The 25851-nt window shown below is 48.6% G+C and overlaps 1 protein-coding gene across 3 annotated transcripts in view; it reads right to left on the reverse strand.

Moving 5' to 3' along the window:
* Positions 1–5005: 5005 nt before the first annotated feature.
* LOC119386211 (solute carrier family 23 member 1) overlaps positions 5006–25851 on the reverse strand; it is a 117459-nt gene continuing 96613 nt past the window's right edge. For 2 of the 3 annotated variants that reach the window (XM_049413756.1, XM_049413758.1), the window contains exons 4-11: positions 23574–23714; positions 14579–14760; positions 12485–12608; positions 12227–12368; positions 11343–11596; positions 10113–10386; positions 8297–8392; positions 5006–5761 (exon numbers count right to left, since the gene is read on the reverse strand). In XM_049413756.1, the coding sequence (XP_049269713.1) occupies positions 5562–5761; positions 8297–8392; positions 10113–10386; positions 11343–11596; positions 12227–12368; positions 12485–12608; positions 14579–14760; positions 23574–23714 (1413 nt within the window). In that variant the 3' untranslated portion in view covers positions 5006–5561. The remainder of the gene's footprint in view (positions 5762–8296; positions 8393–10112; positions 10387–11342; positions 11597–12226; positions 12369–12484; positions 12609–14578; positions 14761–23573; positions 23715–25851) is intronic. The other variant, XM_049413757.1, reaches the window with a different exon arrangement.

The following is a 25851-nucleotide window of genomic DNA, read 5'->3' on the forward strand; positions in this document are numbered from 1 at the left end:
AGTATTTACGTGAACGCCTTCTGCTGGAAGAGTCCCTAACGCTTTCAAGGGCCCTTACTATTGCAAAACAGCATGATCAGGCGACAAGTGAAGCCAGAGAACTGTCCCGAAAGGAATTACAAGTTCATCGTGTTAAAATAATTCAAAGGAGAGAGAGAAGCATTGTAGCACGTGCACATGCTATAAGACGCAAAGTCAAAGTCAACGATCCTTCAAAGAGCAGGAATGCTATCGTTGTGGTTCGGCGGAGCACCTTGCAAATAGCCCTCAGTGCAAGGCCAAGACACATAAGTGTCGAAAATGTGAGAAAATTGGCCATTTGGAAAAGGTGTGCAAGTCGCTACGAAAGTTCGCGAAAAATGTTCAGCATGTCGCGGAAGATAGCGATACAGCTGACCCAGACGGTCACTTAAGTGTGTGTCAAATCTGGAGCCGAAAGAAAGGAATTTACGCAGTATTAGAAATTGAGGGAATTTCTGTGTCATTCTTGATAGACACTGGATCATCGGTTTCCATTCTGGCTGAGGACCTTTACAAACGTCACTTTTCTAAAGTGTATCCTCTGACATCTACGTCCGTTCAGCTTCTCGATTATTCCAAGTCCGCCATTCCAATTCAAGGATGTTTCATTGCTGCGGCCTCATTCCATGGTCGATGCACTTCTATCTTATTGTACGTTGTGCCTGGAGGAACAACCATTCTTGGATTAGATGGCATCGCGGCTCTGGACATGAAGATTCAGGGGTCACCGCTTAAGTGTCTTCTGATGACGCAAGAAACTCCTGTGTTGCCTGAAGAGTTACGTTTCGAATTCGAGCACCTATTTTCAAAAGAGCTCGGAACTGTTAAAGGCTTCTGTCACAAGGTCAAAGTTCGCGCGTCTGTTCAACCAGTGGCCAGCAAGCTGAGACGGCTGCCACTTGTCATTCGCGAGCAAGTCTCGGCAGAAATACAAAAATTAGAAGCCCAGGGCATCATTGAGCGCGTCGACTCGTCAGAGTGGGTGTCACCCATTGTGGTAGCTAGGAAAAGGATGGCTCGATTCGCATGTGCGTTGACCTACGGGAGCCAAACAAAGCTGTGGTAGTGGACAGTTTTCCTTTGCCGCAAACTGAAGAACTACTGAACAGCTTGGCTGGGGCGCAGCGATTCTCAAAGCTCGACTTAGCTTCTGCGTACCACCAGTTACCACTCAGTCCAGAGAGCCGTGACCTTACTACCTTCATAACTCATGACGGACTCTTTCGCTTCAAAGGGTTTGCTTCGGGCTAGCATCGGCGCCCTCAGCATTTCAAAAGATGATGCATTTGATCCTAAAAGGGTGCAAATGCGTCTTATTTTACATTGACGACATCATCGTGTATGGACGCTCCCGCGAGGATCATCTGGGCAATTTGCGCGCTGTTTTGAAACGGCTCTCTGATGCGGGCCTCAGGTTGAACCACAAGTGTGTTTTTGACGTCGCAGAGCTGACTTTTCTTGGTCATGTTGTCAGCGCTAGAGGGTTATTCCCACTTATGTCATCCATTGAGGCGATAACCAAGGCACCCTCACCTAAAACATCAACGAACTTCGTTCGATGCTGGGACTTGCAGGTTTCTACTCCAAGTTCATCCCCCATTTTTCTGACGTTGTGGAGCCAATGCGTGCCTTGCTTCGAGGAAATGCACCTTTCGTTTGGACTGCGGCAGCACAAGGCAGTTTGGAGCGACTGAAAGCTCTTCTAACATCTTGCGAGGTTCTTCATCTTTTCGATCCTCACTTACCGGTGTACGTCACGACTGATGCCTCAGGATATGGATTAGGTGCGGTACTTCAGCAAGATAACGGAACCTCACTGCAAACTGTCGCGTTCGCCTCGCGTACCCTGCAGCCACATGAACGGCAGTACTCAGTTGGCGAACGCGAGGCTCTTGCCTGCGTCTGGGCTTGCGAACATTGGCACGTTTACCTGTGGGGGAGACCTTTCATCTTACGGACTGACCATGCGGCATTGGTTACGCTTCTTTCAACGAAAGGTACCGGTCACCGTCCATTAAGGATTGCGCGCTGGTCCTCACGGTTGCTGTGCTACAACTACACCGTGGAATACAGAAAGGGTAGCGAAAACGTCGTGGCTGACGCTCTTTCCCGGCTGCCCGTACAGAGTTTACTCCGCGATGCACCCGAAGAAGAATTCATATGCTTCCTGTCTCCAGTCGTTACCATGCAAGAGCTTCAAGAAGCCAGTGCCAACGACCCCGCTCTCTCTCAAGCCAAGCACTTCACGATTACTTCTTGGCCTGACAAAAAATCCTTGTCGAAAGAGCTGCTGGCTTACTTTCATGTGCGAGCTGAACTCTCAGTTGTAAATGATATCTTGTGCCGGGGTGAAAGGATTGTCGTGCCAGCGTCTATGACACGCCGTTTTATGGATCTGGCCCATGAGTCACATCCAGGCATTAGTCGCACCAAAGCTCGCCTGAGAGAGTCCTATTGGTGGCCGTGCATGGACAGTCACATTGAAGAGCTTGTGCGCACATGTGTGATTTGCCAGTCCTGTGACAAGTCTGCACGTACCTCTGCAGCGCCAATGCAACCCGTTCCTCTTCGTCATAGCGAGCCAGCACCACAGCGCAGAGGTCGTCGTATGGCTGCGGGCTGGATGACGACGCGGCGGACAGATGACGCAGCTCAGCTGGGAGGGCGTCAAGCAGGATGTCGTGCATCAGTGGCTGTGCGGTGACGCCGTTCACCGCGAGGCAGGCTTCGAGCTGCCAGAACCACGCTCGTGGGTAGGCCGGGTGAAACGGCGGAACTGGAGGGCAGAGTCGCGGAAGCATGGCAGGGGGCCGCTTGGCGAAGGGCGTGTTCTCCGGGTCACCAATTGTAGCGAGAGGGAGAGACGTCAAGGCGGCCGAAGTGGCCGTGGCGAAACCTCGCCACTTTATTCGAAGGCCCTAGTACCAGCAGAGCGGCAGCGGCTGCCGGCGTCCAGCCTCCAGGAGCGTGAGCTCGTTCTACTGCTCGCGCCTCGAGCTCTGAGCATTAGCTGCGCGAGAGGCGCGGCGCGTAAGTGGTAAAGTGGTGATGATGATCGTGAGCGGTGATGAAGATGCCGCTACAGGCCAATCGCGATCGTAAAATACGGTCCCAATAGGGCTCAATTGCGAAGGTAAATTTAAATGCACCGTGTACCACCGGGCCGCACTACTTTGCGCATTTGAATGCACTAGAAGGCTGCAAGGGGTGGCTTACTATGGTCTACATGTCAATTTTATTCTTATGAAGTGCGAGAAACACAAAATGAAGCAGAGAAAACAGGACAAGCGCGTCCTCTGTGTATCTCTGCTTCGTCCCCCTCCTTTTTTTTGTGCTTCATAAGCATGAACTGATTCCAACTAAATCAGTTTGCTGTGTTCGCAATTTTATGTTTCAGTAAAAATACCAGTGTCCAGCATTCACTTCATTGATAAGCAGTACGACACTACGCGGCTGCTGTTACAAGGTGAATCACTGCTCGACGCCCGAGTACTTGAATTTAGTTGCACGTACGGGCCTCAAGCTTAATTTAGACCCCATGGAGGTGCTCGAAATTTCCGGAGCTCTCCACTACGGCGTCCCTCATAGTCATATCGCTGTTTTGGGACGTGCAACCCCAACAGTTATAGAAGGTGAATCAGTGTTTGAAGCTGGCCACGTTATCGCCTGTAGCGCAACATAAAAAAGAAGTCACACTGGATGGTCTCATTCTACAGACATCCTCTATAAGCAAGGAACCCCACGAGCTGGAAATAATAATAAAGGAATGCCAGGTGACGGTGGTATCACGTTCTTGCAAAGCAGGGTAGCAGTGAAAGTGAAAGCTCACACTATAGCCTCGCATTGTGGCACGGAGCAGTGTAAAGTACCATGCCGCCGATAACTTTGACTGCACTTTCCCACATTGTGTAGTCTCTAGGTGTCCGCAGACATGAAGTGGGGGCAAAACAACGCTGTACAAAGCGGAAAAGGCCAGAACTCGCGGTTAAAAGCAACGCGTTCAACCGTCCGCTTCCCTTCGCCGGTGCAACGTGAGATCACGTGATCCAACCCTGCGCGTCACAACGATCGCAGCGCCCGCGTCTCCAGTGGTGGGCCTCGCGCCCAATACGTACCGAGTACATGTTGTCACTGGACACTCTGTCGGCATTGCCTGCAGAAGGTGGACCAAATAAACACGATACATAGGCGCTACGTTGTAGCGTGCTTGACGAATGTAGCTACGAACAGACCTCGATCGCTGCCATGCGGTCTTCCATTAAGCGCCATTTGTCTCGCTAAAAGGTCCGAGTTTTGCCTCGGATAATGTAAAGTGAATGTTCTAAAAATTGCCATTTTCACTTTCTTTTATTGCTTCAATGTGCCCCCGGAGCCTGTATGAGGAAGATTATGAAACGCTCGTGCTGTGCGAGTCTTCATTGGTGTTTCGACTCGTCCGCGCTAAACACGTCGCTTACGTGTCATCGAATTCGCTATTTCAAGCCGCTAGCGGTACGGTGACGATGCGCGTGCATGAATCGCGCAAGCCATGCACAGATCTTGCTAAACTATAGAAGAACCGTGTAGATGGTTGAAGTCACTGAAACCGCCATGTTGGAGTATCAGCATGGTGGGACGCGGGGTTTGTGATGTCGCGTTAATATTATCTGTACATCACACGCAGGTTCCGTAGCTATCCGTGCACTGAGGCCGAAAACTTTCCATCGGCGTCGTTATCTCATTGGAGCAGGTTAACCATCACGTGGTAATGCTGCCTTGACGTAATCAAAACCGCCATGTTGGAGTACCAGCACGTTAAGAACCCGCCTACGTGGGTCACGCGCGCCCTACCCATTCAAGCCTATATTGAGCAATTACAGACACAGTCTCAGAAAGTGTAAAAAGTGGCGTCTAATAACCGACGCACGTCCTATTTATATTCATCATAGTACAGTTGCTTCATTCTAATTATCTTACAAAACTAACGCGAAAGATGCGAAGCATAGCACTCCGCACGGTGAGCGGCTTTTGGAAAGCCACTCTGAAATTTATTATTACATTCATGACGTTCCTAACGTCTACACCGAATGTCGCAAAATGATGCACACTCACAAGATACACGCACTCAAGCACGCCCTGCCCAGGAAAGGTAGCGGACGTGTCCCGCACGTTATAATTGTCCCGCGCGGGCACCCACACATCGCTATAGCACTCACGTGAGCTTTTGCGTCGCGTATATGAAAAGATGATGTCCATGTCATAGATGAAATGTCCGAGGTCTACATGCACACGTATTTCATACACGATTCTGTTGAACGTTCCAGGAGCGAGATCATGCGTTGCGTCTGGATGAGGTCAACGAGATACATTGTCAGTGACAACGATTCTTCGTCGCCTGCAGCGTATCACACAACAGCACCTCGATGGATGGAGCACGAAGGTGCTGAAGAAACGCAATGTGCCGTGTATTCTTCACCCGGGGAGCCTTGGTCCGGACTGCTACCGTGATTCAACTCGCACGCCGGTGTTTTACGATGCTATCGGCTCGATGTTATACGAGGCTATCGGCCGAAACCTCGGAAGTTTGGGCTGAACGGCAGGAACCGCGAGAAGGGGATCCTGTTGGCGATGAAACTAGAGCCCGGTGGGTCGTAGCACTCCTTGATGGTCACCGACTCTCCCGGACTGCCGTCGTCGCCGGTGGCCTCCCCGCCGCACTCGTGCTCGCGCCAGCCGTGGAGTCCCCGTTCCTGCGCCGTGCCTGCGAAACGAAGTTGCTTGTTGAGCGAACTTGCAAAACAATGTCAATGGCGGTTTAGCGATAAATTTGTGATGAATGCGTTGTCGTTACCTTTAATTACTTTCAATTACCTTGATAGCCAAGGCAAGCTAGCAGTGCTGAGATTGTTCGAGTAGCGACAGTATATAGGTCAACTACAAACAACCGGTCTGCTTCAAACAAACTCGGTCCTCTAACACTTTGTTTTCCCGAACGTTCTTAGAACTAACGCATTAAAAGGAAATGGCCGGACTTCGCGGTATGACTTGAGTCCGGAGGTGGCTCAGTTAGGTAACACTTGAGTTTGAGTTTTGAGTTTATTCATGTTAAAATGCCGGGCGTGTCAGACACACCAGAGAAGTCAGGACTACACAAACGCCGACTAACTTGACTTCAGTCTTGTGTCTCTGTTTGCACGCCACGCGCCTTTTACGTTAATCCCTACCAACTAGCTCAGCTTTCTGTTATTTTATTAAATGCGAAGCATTTCTTAGCGAACCTCAGGCACTTTGGCCGTTTCTATCTACGTATCTATCTATCTATCTATCTATCTATCTATCTAGCCGCCTACGTCTGGGCGCTCTCCTGGTCGCCTCCATAACTTGTAATATACCAAAATTGGCCTCGAAGGGGATCAGTATATGACGAACACGATTCACTGGTCATGACATGAATAACGCAAAATACCTGTCGCGTACGTCATGAAACCCTTTCTCTCAGTCACGTGTGGCACATACCCGTAAACCAGAGTTAATGTTATGCGGGCATGTGCCACAGGTGATACAGAGTCTCAACCAACACAGTAACCGCGAACACACACATTTACACGCAAGGAAAGTGATCATGATAATAATTGTTGCGGTTTTATGTCCGAAAACCACGATATGATATGCGAGACGCCGTAGGAAATGGCTCCGGAAATTTTGACCATTGGGTATTCTTTAACGTGTACCGAGATCACACAGAACACGGGCATCTAGCATTTTGCCTCTATCGCAATGCGACCGCCGCGGCCGGGATCGAACCCACGACCTTCGGGTCAGCAGCCGAGCACCTTAACCGCTACACCACCGCGGCGGACGCAAGGAAAGTGAGGAAACTGAAGACAGAACACCCCTGGAAGACGCTCAACTACCATCCACTCGTCCACGTGGTCCACAACGTGGACCCCCTGGATTACGCAAAAACCGGCGTCAATGCTTCCTACAATAAATCTGCTGAGAGAACCAGGCCTATCATCATTATCGGTGTCTTCAACATTGATTTATCAAGACTCAAAAATGCTTGGTCCTTATATTGCGTGAAAGCCGGATTGGATGTGGAGAGGGCATCAAAAGACCTCGCTGCCATGTCCACGAGAGGAGGCATCATAGATCATTTCATCGGAAGAGGCATTCAGGATTTCCACCAGCTGTACTATACCTCGCACTTCCCTACACTTAGACCCCTCGTATCCGCGATCACGAACGGATCCGATTAACAAGTCCGGTCCAGCTGCTGGTGCTCACTGATCACGGTGATGATGAACTGGCTCGAGAACTGTCAAGAAGCCCTTCTACACATGTACACGGGTTCGTGAAACGTGCGTGCGTTCTCCGTCATAACTGACAAGTATAAGCATAGCAACTGTAACTGTGACTGTAACGTACGTGCAGTGCGCCTGTGCGTGCCATTCGGCTGTGTATATATCTAGGGAAACTTTCTTGAATGCAGCTTAGTTGCGAGTCACGCCTGTCCTGTGCGTCTGTTGACCTTCTTTGTCCTGTTCAGATTCGCGCTATCAAAGTATTGATGAATATAAGCACTACATATCAGCTTACCGATATTGGTGTTGGTAACACCCATGTGTCTGTTTCCATCGCTACGCAACTGTAAAACAACTGGTCATATAATAGATTGGCGACTCTTCATCGTATGAGTGTGTGTATACCACTTCCACATTTATCTAGCGTCATTCGGTAACTTTTCGCTCAATGTGAAAAATTACGCCACAGTCACCATCCCGCGCATGCTTCGCATAACATCGATTCCCACGGTACGTGGGATCTGCCAAATTTTCTAGGTAACACTGTCGCGCATATAATTTCGTATATACACATGAGTTAGGCATGCTCGTTCGCTTTAGTCGCCTGTACTTAGAACTACTTGTACATCAGGCGTGCTCTTTAGAACGAGTTCAATGTAGTTTAACATAGCGGTTTACTCTGTTCGTTTCCATACTGACAATACATGTGATGTGCTCACCGCTGTGACTCAGCATGTATGGCGTTTTGCTACATGATAACAATGACGCGAGTCCGAGTGCCGGCCGCGTCAATCATGCACATTAACGATGCATGTTAACTGGATGCCCGCTTAAGAATTCCGATCGATCGAAATCAATCTAGGGAAGATTATCGTGTTGCTTTGGGACCGTTTAAAACTTCATCATTTCAATTTAGAGTGTGAGGAGAATCGGGATATAGTTTCGTAAAGTCGGCCGTAGAGCTTTTATCGTGCTGCTTCTGTGGTACTTACCAGGCACGGTGTTGTCAAGAAAGATGCCCACGAAGCCGCCGACGAACATGCTTGTGCTGAGAAGTACGCGGAGTACCTGGTCTACTTCTGCGCTTCCTGTAAGAAGAATCGGAACGGACATGGTCAGCGTCCTACAAATGAATGCTGTTTATTCCAGTAAACAGGAATAACCAATGCATCTTTGTTGCGCACGAGCCCAAGACGAAGACATGTGCGTAGCTTTCCCGCCTTAGAAACATGCGTAAAAATATGTGCGCAGTCGCGGTAAAGCACAAAGAAAAACGTGACAAACTAACCAAGCGTTTCAAATCTACACACGTGTAGATTGCCTCGAATGCCCTCGCTGAGCACGTGGAATCTACAGGCCACCAAATTGACTGGTCAAGTGCGCGTGTTCTGGCCAAAGAAAAGAAGCATCACGTCTACACCTGGAACCCCTGCATATACAGACGACTGCGCACACGCTGAACAGGAGTGATGGGACGCTTCCGACAATGTATTATCGCTGCTTACGTCACGTCTTTAGGCGTACTTAAATACGCTGTGCCATCCTTATGGCTTTTATTTTGAATAGGGCTCCCGTATATGGGGGGCCGAAACGTCAAGTAAACTTTGTTCCTTTTTTGGTCGGTGTATGTTTTCGCCTTTACACTACACACGTGCTTCAGACTCCCCGTAGAGCAGCCGTATAATTGTCGTCAGCCATTCGTCAGTCAATGTCACGTCAACGTGGTTGTACACCGGGGTTTAAAACGTTGTTTCCCAGATCCACGAGCCACTCGCTGAAGAGGAAGGTTGCTATATATGAGTCGGCCCCGCTTTCAATTTAAGGGGGAGCCGAGTTTCCCTTGCTTGTTGATCAGAAATTCGTGCGCACATGCATACCCCCCCGCTCACAAATAAAACGTATACATGTGAGCAAGGGCTGATTTGTGGCCTTGTTAGTACGACATATCTTGAGTAATTAACTCAGACTTATCAAGACGGGACAAGACGAAGGGGGACACAGGCACTAATTAAAAAAAATTGTTGCAAGTTCGCGCCTATGTGTGTCACCCTTTGTCTTGTTCCGTCTCGATAAGTCTGCGCTAAGCACTCAAGATACATATGAGCTCCCCCACCCCCCATTAGCAGAGTGAGATTTCAAGCCTTGTTTCTAGAGCTTGCAGGCTAGAAAAGTACGGCACATGCAAATACCTATGCCACATATATTGCTGTTCCGCGCTCGCTGCCGTGCGCTATACCTTTCTGGTTTGCTGAAGTATAGTAAGGAAACTTCCGGCGTTCAATACCGCACTAGTATGTTTTTCGATGATCCTCCATTATAACATTCGGCTAACATTCGTTGTTAACATTCGTTGAATGTCATAACATTTGTTGTAACATTGTCAGCTGGGCGACAATATTTTCACGTAAACAAACGCAAGGCGTAACTATTTACAAGATGTGCAGCTTTCTCCACCGCATATATTTCCGAACCCGCCATGGTATCCTGTAGGCGCTGACATGTTGGGCTGCTACGCTCGAGGATGTGGGTTTGATTTCCGACCACGGCGGCCGCATTTCGATGTGGGCCAGATGCGAAAGTACCCTTATGCTTAGGTCGCGGGATCGAATCCCGGCGCGGCGGCCGCATTTCGAAGGAGGCGAAATGCTGGAGACCCGTGTACTACGTTAAAGAACACCAGATGGTCAAAATTTCCGGTGCCCTCCACTACGGCGTCCCTCATAATCATATCGTAGGTTTGGGGACGTAAAATGCCAACAATTATTTAGTATGGCAAAGATTTTCCAGGTGTTACATTTATGTACGTACCAGTGGCGATAGCTGCCGGGTGTCGGCGCACCCAGTCCGGCACGCAGAGGCCGAGGAACAACGAGGCACCCAGGACGAACAGGTTTCGAGACGAGTTGAGGTCCACGAACTGCAGGCTGCTCAGACCCACGGCCGAGACGACGCTGAACATGACGATGAAGATGCCGCCCATGATGGGCTCCGGAATGGCGGCGAACAGGGCGCCCACCTTGCCCACCATGCCCAGCACGAGCATGATGGCCGCCCCGTACTGGATCACACGTCGGCTGGCCACCTGCGTTCCATAGTCGTAGGTTACGCGCGCTCGCGTGTTTTCGCTACATGCAGGGTCAATTAGTGAACTGAGCTATTTGGACTCCACCGTCATTTTTCCCTTATCTGCAGTCTTCGAGAGCCACCGGAGCACCCAGAACGGCATTTAGCTGTCGTTTCGAGGATAAGATGGCGTTTGGTAACGAGCACGGCGTACACAATTTCCTTCAAATGAACTCCCCGTGAAAACGGTCACCATTGGACAGCGACATTGACTCTAAAGTTCGCATACCCGGTTAGGCAGCACTGCGCGATCGAAAGCATGAATGTGGCGCACGAGTGGCAAACCGCATGAGCGTATCGATCTATAATCATGAGGGCCGTCCAGACTCTACCACGCGCACCACTGCTGGCCACGTTTCATTCGGCGCCAATAGTACGTGTACCAGTTTTAAAAAAAAGTTGGAGGACGCTTGAGCTTTGCCCCAAGAGTAGAACGCGAAAGAACGCAGTTCTTGAGTTAATGGTGTTCAGATATATGCTTTGCATTTGCTGCGCGGAGCGACTGGCTCAATTAAAGGGGATAGGTAAAGCCACGGTCGCCGCCACATTTGTCCACAACTTTGGGCTTGAAAACACTCAAAATGTTTTCAGAGTACATGGGATCCGCTCATTAGATGATACCGTAGACGCTCCACGACACTTGTTTGTTTGATAACGTTGTTGCTGTGCTTGTTATCGGATAGTTCTGCTCTGGACTATATGTCCTTCCCTGGAGAGGATGGGACCGGGATGTCAGGGTCGGATACTTAGGTGGTCGGACGCTCCTCTCTTGTACAGTGGTGGTGATCACTTTTAACGCCATCTTTTTCGCTAAGATTATCAAAAGGATGCGCACGGAAAACATGCGGAACACTGCAACCAACAAAGAGGGCGTGGCCATATTACCATGTATAAATGATAAAGAGAAATCAATACCTTGGTGATGCCGATGGCGCCAATGTTCTCGCTATAAGAGGTGAGCCCGCAGCCGGCGCCCCAGGCGGCAGCCAAGACAGAGCCCAGACCTTCGACCATGATGCCGCGGTTGACGGCGTGCACGGGCGGAGCGGGGGCACCGGAGAGCCGCGCGCACGCGTGGTAGTCGCCCACGGACTCGACGACCGAGACGAGCACGCCGGCCAGCAGTCCAACCACGGCGCCCACGCTCACCGTCGGGAGGCCCCACTGGACTGCATGGAGACAAAGGGCTCGGATATGCCACTCGAGGACCATTTCATAACTTAAACTTAAATAAACTTTGCCTTGAGGAGACTTGATGATCGGTATTTCACTGAAGGAAACAAGTAGGGAGCCTGGCCTCCCAACGCATCAGCTCAGAAAGCCACACGACCGCCTGCGATACGCTGCACTGTGCGAGTGTTGTGAAACGTGTGAACTGATGATTTTCTCTTTCTCTCTCTCTCTTTTACCCGCTTATTTCCTCCCCCCGCATGTTTAGGGTAGCAAACTGGACGCAGTCTAGTTAACCTCCTTGCCTTTCTCTTATATACAGTAATTCTCTCTCTTTATATACAGTAATTAACTAATGAAGAACGTACACATATCAAATTGACATAACACATAAGGCACATGGAAAGGTACGCTGCTAATATGCCATGATAGATAGATAGATAGATAGATAGATAGATAGATAGATAGATAGATAGATAGATAGATAGATAGATAGATAGATAGATAGATAGATAGATAGATAGATAGATAGATAGATAGATAGATAGATAGATAGATAGATAGATAGATAGATAGATAGATAGATAGATAGATAGATAGATAGATAGATAGATAGATATGGTACGTACAGGGATATGCGACGTTGAACCAGTCGCTCTCCTTCAGCGCCCGCAGCTTGGTGTCTGTCCGGGCAGCGCTCTCAGGACCGACGGCATCGGTGAGGGTCAGCGCCAGGCAGATCAGCCACATGATCCCGATTGTCATGATGATCTAGAAGGGGCGAAGGAGGAGTGAGTTTCTATATAAGAGGCTGTCTAACGCGGCAAATGCCATCGCCACCGTCACAGGAAATGCTAACGAGGATTCGGCGTATAAGCGATACTGACCGGGAAGAGTGAGAAGAGCGCCATCCTGCGTGGCCGGTGTGGCTCCTTGCGGTGCTTGGTGCCAATCACGGGCACGCGTACGTTGCGCAGGTACTGCGAGAACAGCGTCACCAGCACCACGGTCCTGCGAGGCGATGAAAGGTCGCAATGCCGAAAGGTATAGGCAGTGTACGTTTGCTTCCAGACGCGCAGAGTAACGCACAGTTTTCCCCCGTAATTCCGCAGGCTTCTGAGCGCTTAACCACGCACAAGTGGTCAGATGTATACTTAGGCAACGTATCCCGGAAGCTCCATTAAGAACGAATTAGCTATTCCGTCTCCTCTTCACTTAAGCTGAACTTAGCACTAGCGCCATCACTGTCAACGCACGACATCCAATTATATTTAGTCCGGTTCTTGTTGAAAATGTGCGCTCGCATGCGAAGAAAAAAAAAAGCATACTGCCGCGTTTTTTTTTTTTTTTTGAAACTGCACAAGCATGCTCGACGAAACCTTGGCTTCGACGCAGCATGCTGATACGTCTATGTATAGAATGAGCTTATCATACATAGGAGTACAAATAATGTCGTGAAAGGAGGGTGGCAAAACGACAGGACAACGACCAGCGCCGTTAATTCCCGCGCAGCCATGCACCAAGCGATACAAATATTCATCGCTCTGACTTGTCCTATAAGTAGTAATCCTCTCCGTCTCACTGACCACTATAACTGCGCGTCGAGATCATCGTGATTACATGTCGAGTGCTTATCGTCACTACTGTCGAGCGCATACAGCGGTTAGTCGAGCTCTTTGAGCTTGCTGACAGCCTTTAATAAGGTCCCTCAAGTGACGTTATTTCCGACACGTTCAAGAGCAACCACATCCTAGTAAGAACCATTCCCATAGAACACGGACTCGCTATATTTTCTGCTGTCGGGAACACGTTTCGGATGCTTCACATGCAGTAGTTGCTCTTCACTATAACGATCTAGGTGCACTGGCATATGCCAAAGCGCCTTACAGGTTATGGGGGCGCGTAATTGATAGTAAATTACGGCAGCTCTACAGTTTCCCGATCACATGTGCTGAAAATACAGAAGTCCTGACGTCGCCTTAAATCAAAAGAGAACTTAAGAGACACGCTTCTTCTTAAATGTCTATTTCGTCTTTTGTCTCCCATGTGGAGCAATTAGGAGAAAGGTGGTTTTCGCTGAGGCAATTTCCTTGCGAAATTCGTGTCATAAATTTTGTCTGCAGCGCCAAAGGACGAGGGCATAGACGAGAACAACGCGTCTAGCTGCGCAACACTCGTCCAGTGTTTTTTTCCTTCTTTTTTTCTCGTCTACTATACTTCGTGTTTTGGCGCTGCAGCACAATTACGTTGCCGCACCAATTCGCCCAACTTTCGATCCTATTGCAAAACCTGTCTCTTTTGAGAGGATGTGCTGGCCAAAGGTCAAGTCGCTAAAGCAGACACCGCGGACACCCTTGCGCATACTCTTGAGGAGCACGGGGGATAATATACCAATAACTGCTGGGGTTTTACGTCCCAAAACCACGATATGATTATGAGAGATGCCGTAGTGGAGGGCTCCGGAAATTTCGACCACCTGGGGTTCTTTAGCGCGCACCTAAATCCATAGCATACGGGCCTCTAGCATTTTGCCTCCATCGAAACGCGGCCGCCGCGGCCGGCATTCGATTCCACGACCTTCGGGTCAGCAGTCGATCACCATAACCAGTAAGCCACCGCGGCGGATAGGAGCACAGGAGGAGCGGGGACAGGAGTTTGAAAATAAAAGCGGAGCGCGAAAAAGACGGTACACTATATATATAGGGACAAGAAGACGGGACGGGCGCTTGAAGGAGTTTTGAACCACTATACTTAGGCTGTACAGAGGACGAGTACGATAAAAAAAAAAGAAAGTCTAGCCAGTTTGGCAGCGTTTCGGAAGGCCATGTGGAAGGCTGCGCCCCTGCCGTGCCGTGAAACAAAGCCTACATACTCGATTGCTTCGTGCTCGCACACATACAAACGGCCCGTATATAATTGCCCGCGGAAACGATTTCGTTATAATGAAGGTGTGCGAAGCGGAGTTGCGTAAAGGCGCTTACGAGAGCGCGATGGGCCAGTTAGTTTGGGCGTGGTGCGACGCCTCCGGGAACAGCGAGAGTCCGATGAGTGCGATGGTGGGCGTGATGCCCAGTGGCGTGATCCAGCGGGTGAGCAGCCCCACCAGGCCCGTGGCCCCTGCCAACACCTCGAACACGGAAGCGACCATGATGGCACCTTGAACCTGCGATGACGAGGATCATGCCGCCAACGGCAAAAAGAAAATACAAACGCTTATGAACGGTCATTATGTAACTAAATATGAGAGATGGTTCTCTCTTTGACGACAGTTGAATAGCTCAAAGTGACAGACTGATGGGCTAGTTGGTAGCATATAATTCACGCAGTAGCGCAAAGAATCACATGGACGGCGAAAGAGCAAGACGAGGAACAGCGCTGTGTCCCGTCTTGCTCTTTCGGCGTCCGCGTGATTATCTGCGCTACTGCGCGAATCAGTTGAATAGCCTCGCTTCATATTGGACAGAACGAATCAATATACACTGCGTAACAGTCAGCGCGCTCAGCAAACTCCGGATATCGCAGAAGTCTGGTCCCAAACCTTCTGCAGGCATCAGACTCACTATTCTGCTTTCTGAAACCGTCAATCAAAGCCCACCGATGAATAATTAACACACTCCGGAGCATTCTTCGGCAAACTTGTGTTAAACTCATATATGAGTGCACTTACAACTTCACGACGGAAGGCAGCTAGATGGTTCGCTTATAACGACTCTCTTTTATATTGTAACGTCGTGCAAGAACGTTTTACCGATATGAACACCTTCGCAAGATGATATATGGTGCGAACGCTCCACACTCTGAGCAGCGATATCTATGGTACATATAATTCAACGCGCATCTACACGCTTTATACAGTATCGAATAGCCTAGGCCACAGTAACCTGCTCCTCCTCGTCATCATCATCGTAATCATCAAACTGAAGTGCGACGGTAGTCCTATGCTTTGTCGTTGGTATACGCCCGCTTCTTCATTGGCGATTGCGTAGCGTTGTGATTTTATAGCATATTACCTATGTGAAATCGCTCTCGAGTTATTTTTCAAGAGTTCCCCTCCATATTTTCTCGTTAGCATTTGAATAGCTATATGTGATGGCAGGAAAGCGGCGTCCATGACGCATGCTTCCGCCTTCTGCAGTTCTTTCCTGCGCGTTTTAAAAGATGCCCCCGAAATCGTTCTCTTTCTTTTTTTCCTTTCTGTCACTGAGAGCGAGGCCATCACCGAAGAACGTATTTGTAGACGCGATCCATCATCCTCATGGATCGTGCGCGAGATGTCATGGCGCTAAGGCACGTTGCCGGGCTACATAGTTGGTTGGGAATCATAATTCATATGGCGCACCACGACAGGGACAGAGAAGAGGACGCACACACACTAAGGCAGCCAAGGCTGCTGTAGTGCCCTACATGCACGCCATTTCGCATAATTTGCGAAGGATAGCGAGGAAGGCCGGTGCGGGCGTGGTTTCTTTTCTGCTCCCGAGCGATTACAAGGGATGTGCAAAAAAGGTAAATGCAGAGCGGGAAGCGGGATTGTATGATAAAGCACCGGCAAAAATTTGTCAGTTGCAGTCGAGGCGTTGTGTATTGTATCCCTTTGACATGTGAACTCGTATACATAGGCCAGACTGGAAGGTGTGTGAACCAAAGCCTTAGGAAGCACCAGTACACTGTAGAAAAAGCTGTATCTGGTCATTTGGGAATTCACTGTCAGGGGTGTGGTTGCGCCCCAGTGTTTCAAAACAGCCGTATTCTCGGTATGGCCCGCGGCAGAACCACGTGGGAAATCAGTGAAGCCTATGAAATCGACAAAAGGAAAGAAAAAAGTGTGCCCTCTTTAGCTTTGTCAGCTAAAGAAAAGATGTATCTGGAATCATCGCTTTGACGTTGGCGGGTGCAGATTGTTGTGATTAGTGACGACACGTGCAGGCTTTGTGCTGTATCTTTGCACGTTGTTCTCTCGGTTTTATCGATCCACTGTTATTGTATAAAAGGCATGTGTGATCGCAAATAAAACCATTAGTTGCAAGTTAGCGCTGTGTGTGTGCGTCTTTCTTCTCTGTCCCTGTCGTGGTGCGCTATACGCCATATGAATTATGATGTCATGGCGAGAGGATGAGTACCGTGTTGTAAAACGAAGATGAGCAAAAGTCGCATAAAAAGTTCCGTGTCAGGAAAAACCCAAAGGCTCCCTTAACCCGCTTGTCACAACAGAGCACAAACACACAAAAATAGAATACGTTCAAAAATATGCTTCATGCGCTTGAGTGTGAGCGCACACACGGCAAGCTTGACAGCGCGGTGCGTCGTCATCGTGAGTGCGCAACTAAAGAAAAAAATATATATAAAAGCGCCGGATCTGTTACTACCCTTTGCGAAGGACGTTCGGATGAGCTAGAGATCCCAGCACCCATTCAAGGTGATTTACTTAACGTATACCTCTACAGCGGACACGACTGCATCTTGAACGCACACTCTTCGCTGGATATAATCTGCTGAGGTATAAGGGCGTGTTACGCGCGGATTCCTAATGCAGGATTTCTGGCACACAGCTCCTGCATGTCTCGTCTGAGGACGCCGTGTAAAAAAGAAAGATTCGCGCTCAAGATATACGACGGGTAAGTATATAAGTACAGCAGGGCGGGGTTCCGCAGGAATTAACGTCCGTAGTTGCAGCGATAAAACCGAACGACACATGTAGAGTGCGCCACCGGCGGATCTGCAATATAATCTGTAATATGAAGCTCGATCGAGCCCAGAAGGCACAGTGTCGTCTTGCGATTCACGACGACTTCCTCGCCCGAGATAGCAGTGAATTAGGAACGCGGAAAAGAGGCATCTTTGGAAGGCAGTATTTGGGATTCCCTCCGATAGCGACCTTCGATGAAACTCTCCTTTCTTTTATGGGCGGTGCACTAAAACTCCTATATACGCTTCGAACGCCGTCTTTTTTTTTAAAGATAAGACGAGTGGCGAATACGCTCGATGTTCAAGTTCAGTCGGCACGTGGAATCCATTTCTGCAGTTTTGTTGTTTTACGCCCAGACACCGTCCGTCGCGATCTGTGCGATACATAGCTGCGCAGCCCCTTATCCGGTTGCCGATTTACACAAGTACTCCGCCCCCATCCAACACCCCCCCCCCCGAAAAAAAAAACAACAAAAACAACAACAACAAAAAACCAAATAAACAAAAAAGAAACAGTCTAAGAGCTGCGAGCACGGTGTAAGAATATTCAGGTGTTGACACTGCGCGCGCCTAAGCGGCCAGAAAATGTTCGGTCGTCGGTCCGTTGAGCGGTGCGCCATCTAATGGCTTGAGGCGGAGAGCGCCCGCGAGTAGCCGAATGGCCGAATCACGGTGGCGCTACGTCATCGCCGCCGCGCTCGCCGTGCCCTCTCCTGTTGCTCTCTCGATTTCGCCCCTCAACGCCGCTTGGCGGATGCACATTATCCAGCAAAATGGCACAGAAAAATGCACGTTATCAGCAGCATGCGCGTTGCTATGGAGACGACTGCCCCGCTTTTCGTAGCGCCCTCTGCAAGTCATCTGATAAGAACCCGAACATTATCTGGACGCGCGCGGATTGCGGTTTCCCATGCGTTGGGGGAAGAGTGTCATCACCTGAGTATATTCTTACACCGTGGCTGCGAGCTATCTGGGTGGCCGCTTGTGAAAAGCGGAGAATTCCAAACGTTTAGATAAAAAAATCACAGCATATCCACGGGGTGAATGATGATGAGTGGGGCGAAGCTACGGAGGGAATCATCTGTAAACCGTGAAACTCTTCCGTGAAATGCGCCCAGTACATAATATAAAGAGTGTGAAACATCGTGTATATATTAAACATCAAACTTTTATTGTACTGTTGGTTTACGTGGCCCCTTCATTATCACTTGTGATCGGTGAAATGCAAGGAAGAAGTCCGCTCCCGAGCGAAAGAGCGCCAAGAGCGACCGCATTCCCCGCTCGCCTTGTGCGAATTAAAGGCAAGGCTAGAGGGAAGACAGGACGCGCGTTCCACGACGCGAGGTCGGTAGCATGCCCAACGAAAGCCAACGGAACGCGATCATGCAAGTGCTCCGGCTTCGCATCGCCTCATGGTTCCATTTAGCGTCCCAAAACCAAATATATTGCTCAAGGTGTGCCTTGCGTTTTTCGTAGAAATAATTTCTTTATCATGTACATTAAGACGAAAAGTTGAAAGCTCACTAGAGTGTATCGCCCGCAAAGTATGTCTTTTAGTGTGATTTAACTCTCGTACGGCAGGGTCCTCGCGCCGTTGCCGGTCCACCTCGCCCGTTGACGATCGGGCGAGGTGGCTACATACAACAACTACTACTACACTTTAAGAAAAACATCTGGCGTTCTTTCGTTCTGCTTTTACAAAACATCTGGCGTCTTTCGTTGGTTTATTTCATCAATCAACGGCGTTTTGAACAAAATTTTTATTGTTTAATCACGCACAGGAGAAATCTCACCAGGCACTACCTTGGAGGTAAACAATGGCTGCTAATGGGAATGAGAGACAGAAGAAGTCTGCTTTTAGCTAACACTTACACTTCTACTTCTACTAACGTTTCCTACTGGAACATGCCAATGGCTGCTAATGGGGAATGAGAGACAGAAGAATTCGGCTTTTAGTTAACGCGCACGCTGCGAATTTTTTATTGTTCAACAACGCACAGGAGAAATCTCCCACCGGCACCACCTTGGAGGTCAAAGCGTAAGACTTGTTACGGACTACTACGACGATGACGACTACGAGGGGACGAACGGGTGCCGCCTTAAGGAGCTTCGCCCTTAATATATTCGTATTGTTTTTGCTATATTGCCGGCACGGTAGCCCAATGGTTGTAGCGTTGAACTGCCGTGCTCGAGGCCGTGGGTTCACTTCCGCCTGCGGCGGTCACATTTCGAGGGGGCTGAAATGCGAAAACGGTTATGTACTCAGATATAGGAGCGCGTAAAGAACCCTGTGTTAGTGGAGGAGGGGTCAAAATTTAATCCCGAATTCTCTACCGTACATGACGTGCCTCATAATCATGCTGCGATTATTGGCACGCAAAGCACTCGAATTTAATTGATTTCTTTGTGCTGCAGTCGGAAAGCACCTGCATCAATTGTTGAGACTATGTGTTCTGGTTGCAGTTTCGTTTAACATTGATGGGGAATAATGCCCCGGCGAAGAAACGATGAAACACTTCAAATTGCGCTGTTTAAACGTTCCGAAGCTCTATACAGTGCACAGCCCAAGAGCGACGGCGCAGTGGAGTATGTCGAAATAATTTTTACCACCTCACGGTGTTTGAAGTGCGCCTGAATTTAAGCACACGAGCGTTTGTTTACTTGTCGCCCCCGTGCACTGAAACGCGGCTGCCGCGGCTGGGAATCGAATCAGCGGCCTCGTGCTATGCAGCAGAAATGGGAAGAGTTTCAAGCGGCTTATTTAGTAGCCGCTCTCGTAGAGCAACGCATGTGCACCTATATATTGGGGACGAGCAAACGTACACAAGACGTTAGCGAGCTGTTTTAAAAGGACTGAGTACTTCGACACCGTTTTACTTTTGAAGACTCGCACTTTACGAAGGTGGACCCTATCAATATTCGGTCGAGAATAAGACACGTCGTGTTTTCCGAGTGGAAACATATTATTAGTTAAAGAATAAAACAACGAAAAATAGTGATAGCTCTGCTGCAAGTTTCGCGGCGACACCCCTGCAAAACAGCCGACACCTCCGCAAGAAAAAAAAAAAACCTGCTTTCAGGACACCCCTACAAGAAAAAAAAAAAAGCTTTCGCGGACCACCGCCGGTCTCTCGAAAAGCTCTTGAGTCTATTGTCACTGCTTTTGCATTTGTCGCATTTCTTTCCGCTGGCATTTCAACCTTGGCCCGCATTGCTGAGTATGAGTCGTTAACAGAGGCCCAATGACTGCAGCTAAATATTTACGAAGGCATTATAAAAATCAGACCCCCGTCCCCCCTCCATCCATATAGTGTACGAAATCAGACATCATTGATCATTTCCTATTCTCTTCCGCTACAGCGTTTGTCACGAATTAACCAACGGCATTGCGCGGAGTGCGCCTTTGGGACGACCTTCAACTTATCTCCAGCCCGCGCAGGAGTCAAGGCTAAGCTACCGTATCGAGGCTGCCGGATCTCGCATACCAAACTTATCATTATTTTTTTTTTACGTTTCTTCCATGGCTTCACGATTGAGTGCACAGAAAAAGAAACATGCAGCCGGCGGAATAGTAAACGTGTACAGACATTCCAGTGGATACAAAATGTCTGGTTTGAGGTATCAGCCAGTCAAATGAGAGCAAAAAAAAAAAAAAAGCAATTGTGATGCACACAAGAGCGGCAGTTTTTGCGATCATTTTTCACTTTAAACTTTCTGAGAATTGGTGGTGAGCCGCGTCCGCTGACATGCTATCTTTACAATCGCTGCCTCCGAGTAAAATGAAAGCAAATTCAGCGATATTGTTACTGTTTGACAACTGACTCCGTGAAATCAGGTAGGTCATCTCTCTCTCTCTCTCTCTCTTTGGCATTATCGACAGATGATTCGTTTGGGTACGCTTCACAAACTCACATGTCGATTCGGCAGATATGAACGAATTTGGGCGTATTGTAGTTGTCGTCAGTCTGGTTTAAGTTCAGTGCATTCGTAAGGCTGAGACATCGAGAGACACAGAAATGCTCCGGCATCATATTTGAGACAGTGAAATGTCAAGATGTTTTATTCGAAGAGAGCATTGGAGTTAGACTGGGCCGAGAAAGGGCGATAGCAGTTTGCTACACGCTGGGAGGAAAATCGAAACTTTGCCTTCGTTAGTGCTAAGCAGGGACGCGCGCATCATGTTGGAGCGCCGTGTGTGAATGCTGCTCTGTGAAACAAAGTGCAAGCTCGCCTTGCAGTGCACGGAAAAACGCCCCAAGTTCACGCTAGTCACGTGCATTCACCGTGAAAATTTGTTCCTTGTGAAAAGCAACTTCTGGACCAGGAGACCTTGAGCAAGATACGGGAGCCGAGTAGAAAAAAAAGAGAGCGAAATAAATGACCAAGAGTACTCGGCTAAATGGGAAACCGATCCAGCGTACAGACGATGGCTATCAGCCAATAAAAAAAGGGCCTTTAGTAATTCCACTGCAAAATTACGCAACGCTGATTGCAAACGTAGAAAATCGGAAACCGACCGCCACTTCTCAAGCTCTAAGCCCAACAAAGGCGCTGTAAGCTTGCAATCGGGCCGCACGCTGACATGTATGCCATCAATGAGTGGGCAAAGTCAACTAGACAAGTCTGTCTGTCTCTGACGCAACTGCAGGTGTCATCTGTATATTCATTATGTACAATTACTCCACAGGAAATCTCTAAGAAAGAGCTGAAATTGCTACTTTTTTTTTACCTCCCCGTGTACAGCAGGATGTTGTAACCGGCGACGAGCTGTTGTAAGAGACACTCATCGGCGCATCTGCCATACTCGGTCCGCGTTCCCCAAGAACGCAAGGGATCTCCATATGCGTTGCAGGGAACGCGCGTCGGCGTTGCTGCAATACGCAGTCAGAGTCCAGCGAAAACGCTTGACGAGAAGCGCGTGCAGGGACCGAGATAAAAGGAGCGCGTCAGGGGTGCGCTGGAACTTACTGGCCTTCGCTCGCCCTCTCGTCTCGCTCTGGGCCCTTGTGATGTAAAGGCGCGTCTCTACGCCTTGGTTGTTAAACCTCCTGTAAATATGTAAATTAAACAGGTTTTATTCTTGTGCGTGTGAAGCGCCGCAAGAGTCCTTCGCCGGAGCCTGGGTGCCAGCCTCAAACCCCCCCCCCCCCCCCCCCCCCTCGGTCACATCAAGGACCATAAAGGTGTTCTTTGAACATCCTCACTCCTTCCTTCTCATAGCACAGACGATATTCAGAGTAAATAGACCTCAAAGCAGAATGCATACACACTTTGTTAAAGGTGGATTAGCCTAGCTGACTGATTTTCTATAATATAGGGATTTGCAGGGGATCAAATTAGGGATAAAACGATAAAACGTTGACTTAGGTTGGCATCAGCTGATTCGTGTGTGCGGGTCGCGCTTACCATTCGTGCCCTTGCTTGCTTTATTTCGTGCTCTGCGAGTGTTATGATTCATGAAGACTATGAAAGCAGTCGTGAAGAAGCTACTTCGCTGCATGTTCAACAGTTGTGGACCCGCATACAAGTACGGTTCTGTGAAGCGGCTGTTCGCTGACTGGCGATTATAGTCCCGTTACATTTCCTCGGAGTCGGCTTGCGTATGACACTTCCTCGCAACTTCCTTTCTGCTAAGCTGGAAGGATGGACATGGTCAGCTTGATGTGCGATTGCCTTTACATCGATTTACTGATTCTGCAAAACACAGGCTTGTGCCATCTTTGAAGGTAAGGTAACCATTTTCGTCACCTTTGCATCATCTATTCGAAAACCATGAAAAATGATGAAAAAGCGTGTTGCGTTACATCACGGGTTGCGTTCGCGACGTGTTGCAGGATTACGTGACTTCGTGATTCTTGCGGGATACATGGTTAAGCTGTCGTTACATAAACGCATATTACAATATACGTTCGCATTCGAACGTATTGATCTTTATTGGCCCCTTGGTAAAGTTTGTTTCAAGATACATGCACATGCTTCGAACACATCTATACTACTACGCTTGCTCTGCAAAGATGCGTGTGCCACGTAATGACTTAGTAGAAATTGTGGTATGTGTCGTGTGTTTTGTTGTGCATTGCAACAAATCTGTGGAAAAGAGAACGTTTATGGCGACAGAGTAATAGTTCGCGGCCCCTGCACAGTACTGTCTGCAGGTAACGATAGCCTGACCGATGTACGCTGGCTGCGTGTTCGAGGTCACGTTCGCACGAGACATATAAGGCTATCGCCGTAATAAATTCAGCACCGTTAAACATAAGTCAGTTATTTAAGCACAGTGTAGTCGGGTACCTCGAGCATTCGCGGCCGCCAGTCGCTGCCGATGGGCGACGCTTCGACGCCTGCTCCCTGCGTCTCCGTGTGAGTGGGACACTTCCACTGCGGCAGCTGCAGGACGGCCAGGATGGGAACCAGGTGCGCGAACGTCGAGCCCTGCATATGCACACCAATTCCCTCAGGATGCAGGACGAAGTGAGCAACGCAAGCGCACGCACTTCGGCAGAGATTTAGACCACCATCTTTACACACAGTGCGAAGGAAACAACAAAGGTACTATAGAAGAAGAAACAACGAAACACGTTTCTTCTTCTATAGTGTCTTGTTATTTCCTTCGCTCTGTGTGTAAATATGCAGATGTACCGACTCGCCCTACTAGCTGCTGCACTTAGACCATCATCACAGTTTAAGCCACCGTGGTTCACTGCATGTACTGTCTGATTAAAAAACGGCGTATTTCGCGCGTGATTGCGACAGAAGTTGATATGGGTCATGGAGCAGTTGTATGCGATGATGCGGGCAACCGAATTTGTAGAGTTTCAAGCCGGTAAGTGAAGAGGATTACACATCACCGTGTACAGGCCTCGGAGGGCTGCGTGTCCTACAAATAGACATCATGCGCATGAAAGCTAGCCAGGTGTTTCCAACCAATATATACTGGTTGGAAACACCCGGCCACGGTGCTCTATAGTGGTTATGGTGCTCGACTGCTGACCTGGCGGTCGCGGGATTGAATCCCGGCCGCGGCGGCCGCATTTTCGATGGAGGCGAAAGCGCTTGAAGCCCATTTACTTAGATTTAGGTGCACGTTAAAGAACACCAATTGGTCAAATTTTCCGGAGCCCTCCGCTACGGCGTCCTTCATGATCGTGGTTCTGGGACCATTTATTATTATAACCAATCCATTCCTCGAAAGCTTAGCTCGTTGCACGCGGGGCAATAGTCAGTGAAACGGCATTATGTTACAAACGCGTGATGGTTTGTTTGTGAATTGTGCAGTTTCTGCTAACTACGTATGACATTGTCTGTAATCCGTTCTTCATAATGGCAAGATGTTTTCTACAAAGCGGATGATTGAAAACGCATGCAGTTTAATTTAACTGACTTATTGTAAATAAACATTCCTGCTCGTCAGGCAGTGAACGTCGCTTAACCACAGAAGCTGGAATATCCCTAATGACAGTGTGCGCTACTTAACAAGGATGTCTGTATACAACCGCCTTAACTAAATATAGAAGGCCACCTTCTTGGCAATGAAATGTTACCGCGTGAACATTTCATTGCATTCAAGGTTGTTTATTTGCTTTATCTCACTTAATAACGAATATAAAGTATACATATATTTATACCGGATACAAAATGATGCAAACGTATGGCACAATAAATGTCTACGATGTCCAGATACTTTGTGTGTGTGTGTGTGTGTAAACAGCTTGAGAATCTACTCAATTTGTGGTAGCGTTTTGCTGAGCAAACATTTGTGCTCAGCGCAACACAGCGAGATATATGAAGAGGCGCGAAGGACGCTTCTAGAGGCTCGGGCACACCACTTGTTATAAACAAATAAGGGGCTTCCAGTGAGGCGTTGTGCACATGACTGAAGACTCTCCCGCTCTTGGAAAACCCGCGTATCTCGTACGGCCACTCTCGCAGCACGTGTTCACAAGTCGCAAACAACTTCACCCTATATAGATAGGCTATCGGCAGATTAGGCTATGCCGAAAGAAAAGGCTAAGCCTTTCAAATAAGCCTTCGAACTTACGAAGCACCCTTTTATAAGCGCATGCACTCGCGAAATACAATGAACCTACATAAGTGTCATTCCGATAAAGTCCATAGTTTAGCAATCGCAGAGGCGTATACCGAACAGTCGCTCAAGGGGTGTAAGATAAAAGCTCTCTAGACACAACGACATTTAGAACGCACCGAGAAGCCCGCGTATAGATATTGTACACGAATAAGTTCCTGTCGCATCGAACCATGCCTCTTGAAACCTTATCTATATATTTTGTAAGCCTTTGACGACGTCGTGACAATGTACACCCTGGATATTTTTTACTCGGTGAGATGTGAGGCCAATAACCCCGAAAATCACTGTAGCGTAATCCAGGGAGCGTGCTTGAACACTTTAGTTTTTGTAAGCACTCGTACTAGAGAAAAACACCGACTCCATCTACATCTGACATCGGCGTACTCTGCTTAAACTTGCACTTTTTGAAGAACGCTTACTCTCACGTTTATTTAAGTGTTAAATAAATAGCCCAAGAATTTATATTTTTTTATATTGTTCATT

The sequence above is a fragment of the Rhipicephalus sanguineus genome, chromosome 3 (assembly GCF_013339695.2).
Source record: "Rhipicephalus sanguineus isolate Rsan-2018 chromosome 3, BIME_Rsan_1.4, whole genome shotgun sequence".
Classification (NCBI taxonomy): Eukaryota; Metazoa; Arthropoda; class Arachnida; order Ixodida; family Ixodidae; genus Rhipicephalus; species Rhipicephalus sanguineus.